The sequence below is a fragment of the Triplophysa rosa genome, linkage group LG5 (assembly GCF_024868665.1).
Source record: "Triplophysa rosa linkage group LG5, Trosa_1v2, whole genome shotgun sequence".
In the NCBI taxonomy this organism is placed as follows: domain Eukaryota; kingdom Metazoa; phylum Chordata; class Actinopteri; order Cypriniformes; family Nemacheilidae; genus Triplophysa; species Triplophysa rosa.
The window spans coordinates 3701554-3714127 of record NC_079894.1 but is presented as its reverse complement, the minus strand read 5'-3'; the positions used below and the strand labels follow the sequence as shown (position 1 = coordinate 3714127).

At 39.3% G+C, this 12574-nt stretch overlaps 1 protein-coding gene across 1 annotated transcript in view; it reads left to right on the top strand.

Moving 5' to 3' along the window:
- The window catches only part of lamc1 (laminin, gamma 1), a 60094-nt gene extending 50947 nt beyond the window's left edge, over positions 1 to 9147 (top strand). The window contains exons 9-28 of the mRNA XM_057334938.1: positions 15 to 137; positions 588 to 777; positions 1225 to 1337; positions 1452 to 1673; positions 2074 to 2262; positions 3053 to 3298; positions 3379 to 3532; positions 3609 to 3751; positions 3859 to 4037; positions 4114 to 4270; positions 4513 to 4718; positions 4804 to 4883; positions 4972 to 5109; positions 6180 to 6324; positions 6416 to 6565; positions 6802 to 6916; positions 7091 to 7290; positions 7389 to 7547; positions 7618 to 7717; positions 7792 to 9147. Coding sequence (XP_057190921.1) covers positions 15 to 137; positions 588 to 777; positions 1225 to 1337; positions 1452 to 1673; positions 2074 to 2262; positions 3053 to 3298; positions 3379 to 3532; positions 3609 to 3751; positions 3859 to 4037; positions 4114 to 4270; positions 4513 to 4718; positions 4804 to 4883; positions 4972 to 5109; positions 6180 to 6324; positions 6416 to 6565; positions 6802 to 6916; positions 7091 to 7290; positions 7389 to 7547; positions 7618 to 7717; positions 7792 to 8048 — 3266 coding nt within the window. The 3' untranslated portion in view covers positions 8049 to 9147. The remainder of the gene's footprint in view (positions 1 to 14; positions 138 to 587; positions 778 to 1224; positions 1338 to 1451; positions 1674 to 2073; positions 2263 to 3052; positions 3299 to 3378; positions 3533 to 3608; positions 3752 to 3858; positions 4038 to 4113; positions 4271 to 4512; positions 4719 to 4803; positions 4884 to 4971; positions 5110 to 6179; positions 6325 to 6415; positions 6566 to 6801; positions 6917 to 7090; positions 7291 to 7388; positions 7548 to 7617; positions 7718 to 7791) is intronic.
- The last annotated feature ends 3427 nt before the right edge of the window (positions 9148 to 12574 follow it).

The window sequence follows — 12574 nt, the reverse complement described above, 5'->3', positions numbered from 1 at the left end:
ACGATGTTTTAAAGGTGATGAAGGTTGGAAGGGACAGAGGAGAGGTGGCACCAGCGCACCTGTGCGGTGGTCTTCCAGCTCTGGCGAGATCTCGCTCATCTCTGAAGACTACTTTCCCATCTACTTTGTGGCTCCAGGTACAAGATTAAATCATTCAGCATGAATCCTAAAGAATCAAGTTTGTTGTTCTATAAATTGAAAATAACTAGGGCTGTCAAACGATTAATCGCGATTAATCGCATCCAGAATAAACGTTTGGGTTTACATAATGCATGTCTGTGTACTGTGCATTTTAATTTTGTATTTATAAAAACAGACACATTTATTTAAGAAAAAATTAAATGTTAATATTAATAAACATTTACATATAATTTAAATTATTGGCAAATATAAATGAATACATTTAAACATTTTCTAAATATATACACGTTTGTGTACATGTATGTGTTTATAAATACTAAATTCATATGCACAGTACACAGACATACATTATGTAAACACAGACTTTTATTCTGGATGCGATTAATCGTGATTAATCGTTTGACAGCCCTAACAATAACGCATTATTAATGTGTGAAAATCTGTAGAGAAATTTCTTGGCGATCAGTTGCTGAGTTATGGTCAGAACCTCACGCTAAACTTCAGGGTCCAGCGACACGATGCACGGCTGTCAGCCGAGGATGTCGTACTGGAAGGGGCGGGGCTTCATGTTGCCGTGCCGCTTATTGCTCAGGGCAATTCCTATCCAGAAGAAAAGATGCTGTCATTTGTGTTCAGGTGAGTGAATTTGTAACCATAAAAATAATACATGTATTTATATATACAATAAAAAATATGAATGAAAAATGTATAAAATTAAATAAAAAATATGTAGATGTACATTTAATCTAATTAACATTTCAACTAAGTGACTCGCAATTGTTTTTTTCTGCAATTTGTGATTGACATTTGTAACCGAATGTATGTGCTTATTAATATTAAGATATAGGATATAATAATAGAACTATAATATAATATATAATGCATACTATAATATATTAATGTACATTTAATTCATATAAATAATACAAATATGCATATTGTAAACAATTGAATAATTTATTGAATATACTAATTTGTAGATAATTAATCCTACACGCTGCTTCAATATTTGTATTGATTTATGCGTAACTGATGTGCATCTAGTTTCGTTGCCGTGCTAAATGTCCCTTTTTACTCATTCAGACTTCACGACACCACTGACTACCCATGGAGACCCACCTTAAAGCATGCCGACTTCCAGAAACTTCTGAACAATCTGACCGCCGTCATGATTCGTGGAACCTACAGTGAGAGAAGTACGTCTGCTGATTCATTAAACCAGAGCTTTTATTTTGAAGCAAAATATTGAGGCGTTTTAATATTTGTTGCGATAGTTTCGTTTCTCACACGTACTTTGCTTTCCGTCATAGGTGCTGGTTATTTGGACAACGTGTCCCTCACAACAGCCCGCCGTGGTACTGGGACCCCAGCTCGATGGGTTGAGAAGTGCACGTGTCCTGAGGGGTATCTGGGACAACACTGTGAGCAGTGTGAGGTGGGATACAGGAGGAGCCGCCCCGAGCTGGGCCGCTTCAGCAGCTGTGAGCCCTGCAACTGTAACGGGCACAGCGACACATGCGACCCCGTGACAGGTTCGTCATCATAACCGGTTTAAATCTACCGCTTTGCCATAGTGTTGATATATCACTCTTATTTTCTCTCAGTAGACTCAAGGCAACATGGCTGCATATTCATGTCTCTATTGTCTGACAATTGACTATTGTGTCTGTTGTCTGAATGTGGGCTTTGTAAAGATTACAGGCTTTGGATGTGTGCATTGTAAAACCCATTAAAATGAGCAATGTTTATATTATGTGATTACATTAAAACATAAAAAAGGTTGGGATCTTAGAGAAATATCACACATTAATATCAATTTACTGCTTGTGTTTTGAAGCTATTGGTCCACAGTAAATATTTTAAACAGTATTCAGCGTTATGCTGCCATCTTGTGGTGTGATGTGATATAACATGTCATCGGTGTCTATGCAGGCATGTGTAACTGCAGGCACAACACGGCAGGACTGAGCTGTGAGAGGTGTAAGGATGGTTTCTATGGTGACGCAACAGCGGGCTCCTCTATAGACTGTCAGCCCTGTCCCTGCCCCGCAGGTGCCACATGTGCTGTGGTGCCCAAAACTAAAGAGGCGGTCTGTACTAACTGCCCGACTGGCACAACAGGTACACAAAAACTTTATAATGACGCGTGTGATTTTGTAAAAAGCCATTAGTGGCTTAACCAATAGGATCATTTTAGGCAGTCTATGTGTTTTGGCAATTCTTGTGTTTGTTAAGACCATATTATTGATGAATATTTACTAATATTGAATCATTTTAAAATTTGAATCAAATAATGGACGATAAAATGCTGTCCACCGATTCGTGTTGTAAAATAATGTTCATGTTTGTCTGTAATTCAATAACTGACACTTCAAATCAACTTTTCAAACAAACATATCTTAACGTTGACTCCACAATAATATTAGAGAAAAATGATTGTATGTATTGGAAAAATATTGCATAAAACCATACAAACCTAATACAATGTAACACATTGTTTAAAAAGTTGTTTGTTTAATTTTTACTGTTTCTTAATTAAGTTCAACATGCTGAATACGAAAATCACATTCATTTTTATTACCGTCGACAGTACTTTTTTTTACACATTTCTGTATGAAATTTTTACACATTTCTTGAGTTTAAAACATTGATGCTACATGAAAAAAATTAGCACCACAGAATTGTACCAGAACTATAAAAAAAAGTGTTACGCTGTGTCATTTATTAAGGAAAAACTATTATTAAACAAAACTATATGACATCGGTAAAAGTAACATTTTAGCCGTTGGGTCACATTTATCCAGAAGTATGCGTGTGACCCCTCAATAATTCTTCTTTGTGTCTATTTTATCCAGAAATCGAAATGTATCTGAAATATTCCTATACCGTCATGTTTTTTTCTGACACCCAGGTAAGCGTTGTGAACTTTGTGACGATGGCTTCTTCGGCGACCCGCTGGGCGAGGAAGGTCCGGTCAGGGCGTGCCGGGCGTGTAGCTGCAATAACAACATCGACCCCAACGCTGTGGGAAACTGTAACCGAGAGACGGGCGAATGCCTCAAGTGTATCTACAACACCGCCGGCGTCTTCTGCGACCGCTGCAAAGAGGGTTTCTATGGTGACGCCCGTGCCGCCGATGTAGCTGGCAAGTGTAAACGTGAGTAAACGTGAGTTCATCCAGCTCAAACCAGCTCTCGTTGCATACACAACACATGTTTGTTTTGTTCACCTCTGCAGCATGTTCTTGCTCTCCGGACGGTACGGTGGACAGACAGACTACCTGCTTTCAGAGCACAGGTCAATGTCAGTGTCTTCCTCACGTCACTAACAGAGACTGCAGCGCGTGTGAACCCGGCTTCTACAACATACAGAGCGGCAAAGGCTGTGAACGGTATTTCAGCTCGTTCTCTATCCATCTTTCAGCCGCTCATTAGTGAACCTGCACATTCATTGAATCTCTATCTCAGGTGCAACTGCAACTCTATTGGTTCCACGAACGGTCAGTGTGACATCACTAGTGGTCAGTGTGAATGTCAGCCTGGGGTCACAGGTCAACAGTGTGAGCGCTGTGAGGTCAACTTTTTCGCCTTCAGTTCCTCAGGATGCAAACGTAGGTTTTTCTCATGTGTTGGCTAGGCTTGATTTATATAGAAATGATATATAAAGAGATCTCACATTGCTGGTTGTCTTGTGACTGGTTTGTTTTGTGTTGGGTAGCTTGTGACTGTGATCCGGAAGGTTCTCAGTCGGCTCAGTGCAGAGAGGACGGGCGTTGTGAGTGTCGTCCAGGTTTTGTGGGAGCTCGCTGTGACATGTGCGAGGAGAATTACTTCTACAACCGCTCTGTGCCCGGCTGCCAGCAGTGTCCCAACTGTTACAGTCTGGTCCGAGATAAGGTGAGAGCGTCGATGACATCTGAAGGGCGTTTGTTGGTGAAGGGGCGACCTCCAACACCTCTGGCTTTATCTACAGGTGAACCAGCAGAGACGGAAGCTCCTTGACCTGCAGAATCTGATCGATAATCTGGATAACAGTCAGGAAACAGTGAGCGACAAGGCCTTTGAGGACAGACTGAAGGAGGCAGAGAAAAGGATCATGGATCTGTTGGAAGAGGCGCAGGCTAGCAAAGGTGTAGCATCTTTCAAAATGGTGCACTTTCTTCTTTGTTGGAGTGTATTCAAATTTGATATCAGACTTTGTTGTACTTGCCAAGTCACTTTCGGCCTTGTAAACTAACGGTACTGTTTAGCGTGTTGACTAAATGTTACATGCTAATGCAAGTCGCTTTGGATAAAAGCGTCAGCCAAATGAATAAATGTAAATGTAACTACATTCAGTCCTAACCGTTCATTTTGATCACTTTCCTTCCAGAAGTGGACAAAGGCCTTTTGGATCGTCTAAACGACGTCAACAAGACGTTGAACGCTCAGTGGAACAGACTGCAGAACATCAGGAACACTGTGGACAACACAGGAGCTCAGGCGGACAGAGCTCGTAACCGAGTCCGTGAAGCAGAAGATCTGATCAGCACCGCTAGAGAGGAGCTGGATAAAGCCAAAGAGGCCATCAGCAAAGTGGTACGTAATTAATCATTACTTCATAATCCAGCTACATCAGTAAATTGACCTTGTATTGAAATTCTCTTGGTTCTGTTGTCCGCAGGACATCAAAATACCCTCAACGTCTGGAGATCCAAACAACATGACTCTCTTGGCCGAGGAAGCCCGTAAATTGGCAGACAAGTGAGTTATGTTGATGAGAGCTAAACTCTCAAAGCTCTTCCACGGTGTTAAGAGTTTGACTCTACATGTTGTGTTGATTTGTGTACAGACATAAAGCCGACGCAGATCAGATCGAGAAGATCGCAAAAGACGCCAATGACACGTCTACCAAAGCGTTTAACCTGCTGAAGAAGGCGCTGGATGGAGAGAATAAGACGAGCAGCGACATTGATGAGCTCAACAGGAAGTACGGCCCATACAATTCACAGTATACATTCATTTGATTAGCTTATGTTTTCCTACTTGCTTGCTCGTTTCGCAAAGTATTTAAAGAGCTTGGTAAGAAAAAAAGTTTAAAACATTTATTTAAATGAGTAGAGTAAACCACCAAGTGTTAATTCGATCAATTATAGTTCAGCTATAGATCATAGACCACATACAATTTGAAGTAGTTAAATAAAATAATTATTTGATGTATATTTTAACTTTTATTCATTTATTGATGCATTTCAATAATAGTAGTAGTTATATGAATATTATATTATTAGTAGTAATATTATTAATAGTAGTAGTAGTATTGTTATTTTATTATTTATATTTGTTTAAAATATTTAATATTATTGTTATATACTGTATACTTTATAATTGCATTTTATTTTATTATTTTATATAGTATTTCATATGTTATATTATTTTATCAGGAAATACAAATCATACCACCAGCTGTAAATTGAATTAGATATTGTTGAGATATAGATTATAGTGCAAAATACAATCTGAAGTACATTAATATACATCATTTGATGTATATTTGAACTTTTATTCATTTATTATCAAATTTAAATGTATTAATAATTATTATAATAACTGTTATTATTATAGTAGTTTTGGCGTTATTATTTATATCTGAAATATTCAATATGTATTATGCCATAATGTATTATGTTTACATTTTATCATTTTTTATTTTAATGTTTTATATTTGTATTTATTATATTATTTTATCAGGAAACACAAATCAAACCACCAAGTGTAAAGTAGACCATATATCGTTCAGATGTAGATTATTAAACAAAATAAAATGTGAAATAGTTTAATATAATAATTATCTGCTGTATATTTTAATGTGTATTAATTTATTAATACATTTCAATTTATTATTGATAAAAATATAGTACAATTATAGTATATTTGTTAGTATTAGTTTGAAGTATTATAGCATTATTTCTTAATCTGGTGAGTATTTAACTTTTATTTATTGAACATGAATTTTATGTTAAACTGAACTTGTTTTACATCTAATGGTTGTGTGTTCAGGTATAATGAGGCAAAGGACCTGGCCAAGAGTCTGGATAAACAAGCTGCCAAAGTTCACGCTGAAGCAGAGGAGGCTGGGAACAAAGCTCTGAGGATCTACGCTAACCTGACCAGTCTGCCTCCAGTCGACACTAAATCGTTAGAGGTGCCGATATAAGAGCTATAGAGAAACACTTCCTGTACAGTCTGCTCTGATAGATCCATAATCAATGACTCCACAATTCCTCTCATCTCAGGACGAAGCCAATAAGATTAAGAAAGAGGCGTCGGACCTGGACAAACTGATTGATAAAACTGAGAAAGAGTACGACGACCTTAGGGAAGATCTGAGGGGCAAGGAGACGGAGGTCCGGAAACTGCTGGAGAAAGGAAAGACAGAGCAACAGGTATGAGACGTCTATTTGTCTCAACGCAGTAGTTCGTTTGTTTCAAGAATACACCATTTTTTGTAGGTCGAGGGTCCCTTGGTGGAGATTAGACCCCTTTTGGGGTCACAGACCATTGATCTATTTTATATAGTTTCTCATTTTACATACCCACATGAGAACTGAATGTTTCAAAACACTTATTTTCACGTTTTTTTTGTTCAAAATGCTTTGCTTTTCATGCTTGTCGCCCACAGACGGCTGATCAGTTGTTGGCGCGTGCAGACGCAGCTAAAGCTCTGGCGGAGGAGGCGGCAAAAAAAGGCGTATCTACTTTCCAAGAGGCCCAGGACATACTGACCGACCTCAGAGGTGAGGGGTCAAAGTGTTTAGATGCTACTATCTTCTGATGAAAGTAGACATTGGAAAGGAAAGCGTTAACGTGCAGTTAGCTGTTTGTTATCGTCAAACATTGATGGCGCGATTGACCAATCACAGTCATGTATTAAAGAGAGCAAAGTGCTAAAACCAGATATTTGTGTTCAGATTTCGACAGGAGAGTGAATGACAACAAGACCGCTGCCGAGGACGCCATGAGACGCATCCCAGAAATCAACGCGACAATCAACGAAGCCAACGAGAAGACCCGACGGGCCGAGGCGGCTCTGGGCAACGCGGCAAACGATGCTAAAGAGGCGAAAGCGAAGGCAGAGGAAGCCGAGAAAATCGCCAATGACGTGCAGAAGGTCCGTATCGTTTTTTAATATCAACTGACACTTCTCAGGGTTTTCTCGCGATCGATCTTCGCTAGAATGACGCTTCATGTTACATGCTTATTTATCAGGGTTCCGCGAAGACGAAGGAAGATGCAGAAAAAGCTTTCGAGGACACCATGAAACTGGACGGTGAGGTGAACGGCATGATGGATCAGCTCGCGGCTGCCGAGAAAGAGCTCGTGGAGAAGAAAAAAGAGGCCGATAACGACATGATGATGGCAAACATGGTGCGTTTACGGTTCTTCGGACATCGAAACCTGGTGATGCAGGCTTGATTGACTGTTCTTTTCTCCGCAGGCGTCGGATAACGCTAAAGCAGCTGAGGAGAAAGCCCGTAAAGCCAAAAGCTCCGTCAGGATGGTGCTACAGACGATCAACGACTTGCTAAGACAGCTGGGTAAGACCGAGCACCAAAATACAAAAATGTGGCTCTCGACTGCGTTAATAGAACTCCACGTCGTCTACTTTCAGGCAACATCGATAAGGTCGATCTGAGTAAGCTGAATCAGATTGATAACGCTCTGAAAGACGCCAAGGACAAGATGGCAGGAAGCGAGCTGGACAGGAAGTTGAAGGAGCTGAACGACGTAGCCAAGAGCCAGGAGGACATGATCAGCGACTACGATCGCCAGATCAAGGAGATCCGAGCGGACATCGCCAACCTCAACGACATCAAAAACACTCTGCCGGAAGGCTGCTTCAACACTCCCTCTCTAGAGAAGCCTTAACGTCAACACACACCGACTTCTGCCTCACACGGCCTCCACGGCGCGGACCTCCGCCGCGTCTCAACCAAAAGCTTTCGCTTTCTTTTCATTTTCTTTTTATTAGCTTTGTTTGTGTGTCGACAAGAAAAGCCACATTTTTCAATCCGATGTTTTACAGACAGAAGACGAGCTTTTAATTTTTCTATAGGCTATGCAGAAATGCCACAACGTGAAGAGAGCGTGAATGTGTGTGTATTAGTGGTTGTCTATGTGTGTGTGTGTGTGTGTGTGTGTTACAGCAAACAGGAAGAGGTGAAGTTCCTCTTCCGTTGAACATGAACCCATATGACTGCACCGGCTTTTTTTCGTAAACCTCACGGGAAGCTCATCACGTGCTCGTCCTCAGTCCGAATGATCTGAAATAAACCCAGAAGCCAACCGTAAGCCAAGACTCGAGGATGTTTTTGTTGTGTTTGTCGTCTGGGGGGAGTCTACTACTTAAGCTAGTGTATATCATCCGTACGCTTTGGTTGCTTATTGCTATTCGTTCAAAGCTAACATTGAAGGAGTTTTATATCGCTCACACCTGTTTTCTGAACGGCCCGGGCTGTATTTTGTACTGATGCGATGACCGCGTCATACACGTCCATACAGTATTTAGTGTTTATATCAATACGCAAACGTTGAGAAAGCGAAGTCAAGAAGTTTCCCGCGTGGCTCGCGCGTTCACACGTTTCGTTTCGACGCATCCTGTTCGCCATACATTTCATGTTCGTTTAAACACTACCGTTTCATGTTTATGTGTTTTTTTATTTCTCAAAAGCTGCTGCTTCCAACAGGTGTCCTGCGAATTAACACGTTCGAACGTAATTCAACACTATGCAACTTTGTACATTGGCGTAGCAAGACTTTATCTGATACACTGGTGCTAATAATTATTTCAAATGTTATATTTTTGTGTGAATGTTATTTTTGGTTGTTTTCTTCTTTTTTTTGTAATAATATAGAGTTGAGGAACCGTTATTTGTGTAAATATGCTTAAATGATTCAGGAACGGCTGATTTTAAACCAACCAGCCACCTCATCAGTTTGTTCGCAAGAAAATCAGTCAATACTTCATATATATTATCTGCTTTACTCAATGGTAAACCTAATCATGTGTTGCTAGTTAACCATCTTTGTTTGTGTCTTGTGCCTAAACCTTTGGAGAGAGTCCTCATGATGTGTTTTGCTTTCTCATTTGCTTAAGTTAAAAGCAACTCGCAGTACTGATGCGCCCGCTTTCATCATTTAACTGTTTATTTCCTACCGTTATATGACGTTATTCTTTATTTACAGTCTTATTCTGACAATTTCGCTGAATCGAGCGCTTTCTCCTTTCAGCAATGGAACGTGCCACTAAAACGTCTCTTCTCTCTACCACTGTGGACATACGTGCAACACGTACACATTAATGTATAAACAGTATTTTTAATTTATAATGTATCAAGTATTTGTGATCTGTTGTTCTTGAGTTGATGCACAGTCCTTTGGTTTTAGAGAGCGTATGGTTTTAAAGCCCCCCGGCCCATCTGTTTTTATTTACACGCGCACCCAAAGGACCTGACACACCTCTGCTTGTTACCATGTTTGCCTGTAAATCCAATCGTAACATTTGAATAATAAACAGTGGTTATTACAGGACTCGCCTGTGTGTGCTTGCAGATTTATATGGTGTTGTTTCGCAACGATTTTTGAGAAAAAATAAATGATTTGACCCAGTGTGTGAAAACCAGGGTTAAGTTTCAATCAACATTTCATTTTCACTATGATTTCAGTCTTACTCGATCAGTATTAAAGATATCGAAGTTATATTTTCATAGAATGTTCTTTACATTATGTGGGATCATTTGTAGGTAAATAGCATATGTCATTTTATTCTTATGGGAAAAAATGATGTTTTTCAGCAAATATTTGAAAAACAGCATTCTTATGAACTTCCTATAATTTATCTTAAGATCAATCTTATATTTCGTCTTAAGAACAGTTTCATGAATCCAGACATATATTTTTATATAATTCACGAAATAGACAACAACATGATGTCAGTGTTTTAGAAGATATTGTTTTGCAACAAATACACTTTCAATTGTGACACGGTTTGGCATGTTTAAAGGGATAGGTCGCCCAAAAAGAAAAATTCTTTCATTTATTCACGCTCTCGTCAATTCAATCTTGCATGACTTTCTTTCTTCTACAAAAGATATTTTGAACAATGTTGATAACCAAACAATGGCAGTACCCATTCACTTCGATTGTATGGACGCTAGGGATGCACCGATGTATCGGCCACCGTTATTAACCGGCCGATATTGCATTAAATTAACACCATCGGCATATCGGCAATAGCATGAAAAAGGCTGATACCCATGGTTTATTAATGCAGAGCCATTGAGAGAGAGAGTTCTGCCAACGGAAGTCCAAAACGCTGGAGCGTCACGTGATTCATGGAGCCTTCAGATAGTTCCAGGAAGTTATGTTTTCTCTTCAAATGCTTTATTTCTGTCATTTTTTTAATTCGTTAAATGGCTTTCGTCTTTAAATGGGTTAAAAGTTTATCTCAGTTGGTCAGTTTAGTCGCAGCTCCATGCGTAACTAGTAACTTCCGGGAACTATTCAACTGTAAAAAATACAACTTCAAATTGTTCACCCAACAAAGGTAACAAAGTAATTTTGTACAAAGTTTTTTAGTAGAAGAGTTTTTTTAGTAGATATCGAAGTAATTGTCCAAAGCGCGTCAAGAAGTTTGACCAACTTGCCAAACTGTGTAATCTCAAAAACAATTCTAGTGTTTGAAAGTTCCCAGCATGCATTGCAGAATTTTCAATTCGCTGGTTAAAATGATTAAAATGATTGCTATTTTAGTGTTTGCTGGCTATATTTTTTGTTTTTGTTGTCATTGTAATTTACCTTTGGTATTTAGAGTTCCTTTTTAACTCCTTTTTTGACTCTCTCTCTCAATGGCTCTGGCTGCATGGAGGCAATGAGTTACGTGTGTGAATGTTTGAGTGAATTATGACAGAATTGTCATCTCTTTAAAACCTTAATTTGATGTACCGTATTGGCATATAATAGTCATCTTCAGATAGTACTGTGTGTCTGTCTGTTGTTAATCTGTCGAGGTTGTTGTACAGGAAATGACACACTGCTGTTTATTACCGAATGGCATTATTGAATGTGTTTAACATCAAGATCACTCATGAGACACATTCAGCAATGTTTGCCATATCAGTGGAGTAAGACTTGACTCAGTGGATCCGATCACATGTGGTTACACATCATGTCCACATCGTACAAATTAGGTCTGTGCATTTCACATGAACTTGGATATAATGAAAAGCATTGTGCCAGTTTTGGCTTCGGCAGACTGTACTGTACTTTATATTTCCATAAGTCATTTGCATCTTTGAAATAAGGGGCTCTCTTTGAACATGTCTCTATAAAAAGACATGAAGAAGGCTTTTTTAGGATTCCATCAAGGGCCGATGACTACATTGAAAAGAACCGTCACGCTTTTGTGGTGTCACGACAAAATCAGACGTACATAATTCATAATATCATCATTCAACAGACATTTAATATCTGTTATAGAATTAACATATTGTTTACGTTAGACGTTTTTATAGTTTATAATTTAAAGGGATTCTGTCATCATGTCCCTAAAACCTTTGACTCACTGCTAAATGTTTCCAATTATGGTCGTGTTATCTGTCTTAAAAGTAAGTCACATCTTTATTATGGGAAACAACCACTACGAATATCATGGTATTGATGTAATAACTGAGAGGGGAGACAGGTTATGTCTTGTATTTAGTCTTTTCATCTACAGGTATCCACAGAGCTCAATAAGTACTTGTTTGAAAGTATAGAGACTCGGCTTTCTCTTAATGGTCTCCCAATGGTTTCTTCATCCATTCTTGATACGCTCTGTGTATGTAAGGGTGTGGCAGACTCTTGCGAGAGGTAGACAGGGTGTGCTTCACAGCACTCCGTATACCGTTCTGTACGGCCGGAGGGAAAGTTTTGTGTGTGTTTACCTGGAGAGGTTTTGGGTGGGGCTCGCTGGGTCTATGTGTGGAACAAGGCGTGGAAGATAAAGACGTGTGGCACTAGATGTTTTGGGTGTGTTTTGGCAATGTGTTGCTGACTCAACCCAGCGTCTTACCTCTCTGAGAGTTCATGATAGGGCGTTGCTGATATTACACTGTAGAAAATCTACTGCCCCGAGGTGTTGGATTTTTCATGAACGCAATCATTTGCATGTTGTACAATGTGACTATTCTGGTGCATTTCAGTTTTCTCCTGTTTTTTTTCCATAAGAGGTGTGGTTGATGTCTAAGCAACAGTTAGGAACCTTGAAGGACCACATGGCAATATTTACAACACATTTTCAAGAGATGTAACTCCGAGATAATCTGATAATGCGGCAGTAAATATGGATTTTATGGAATGTTACATAAGATACCTCACAAAAAAGGGGAAACTGTATTTGGTGCTATTGGCATATT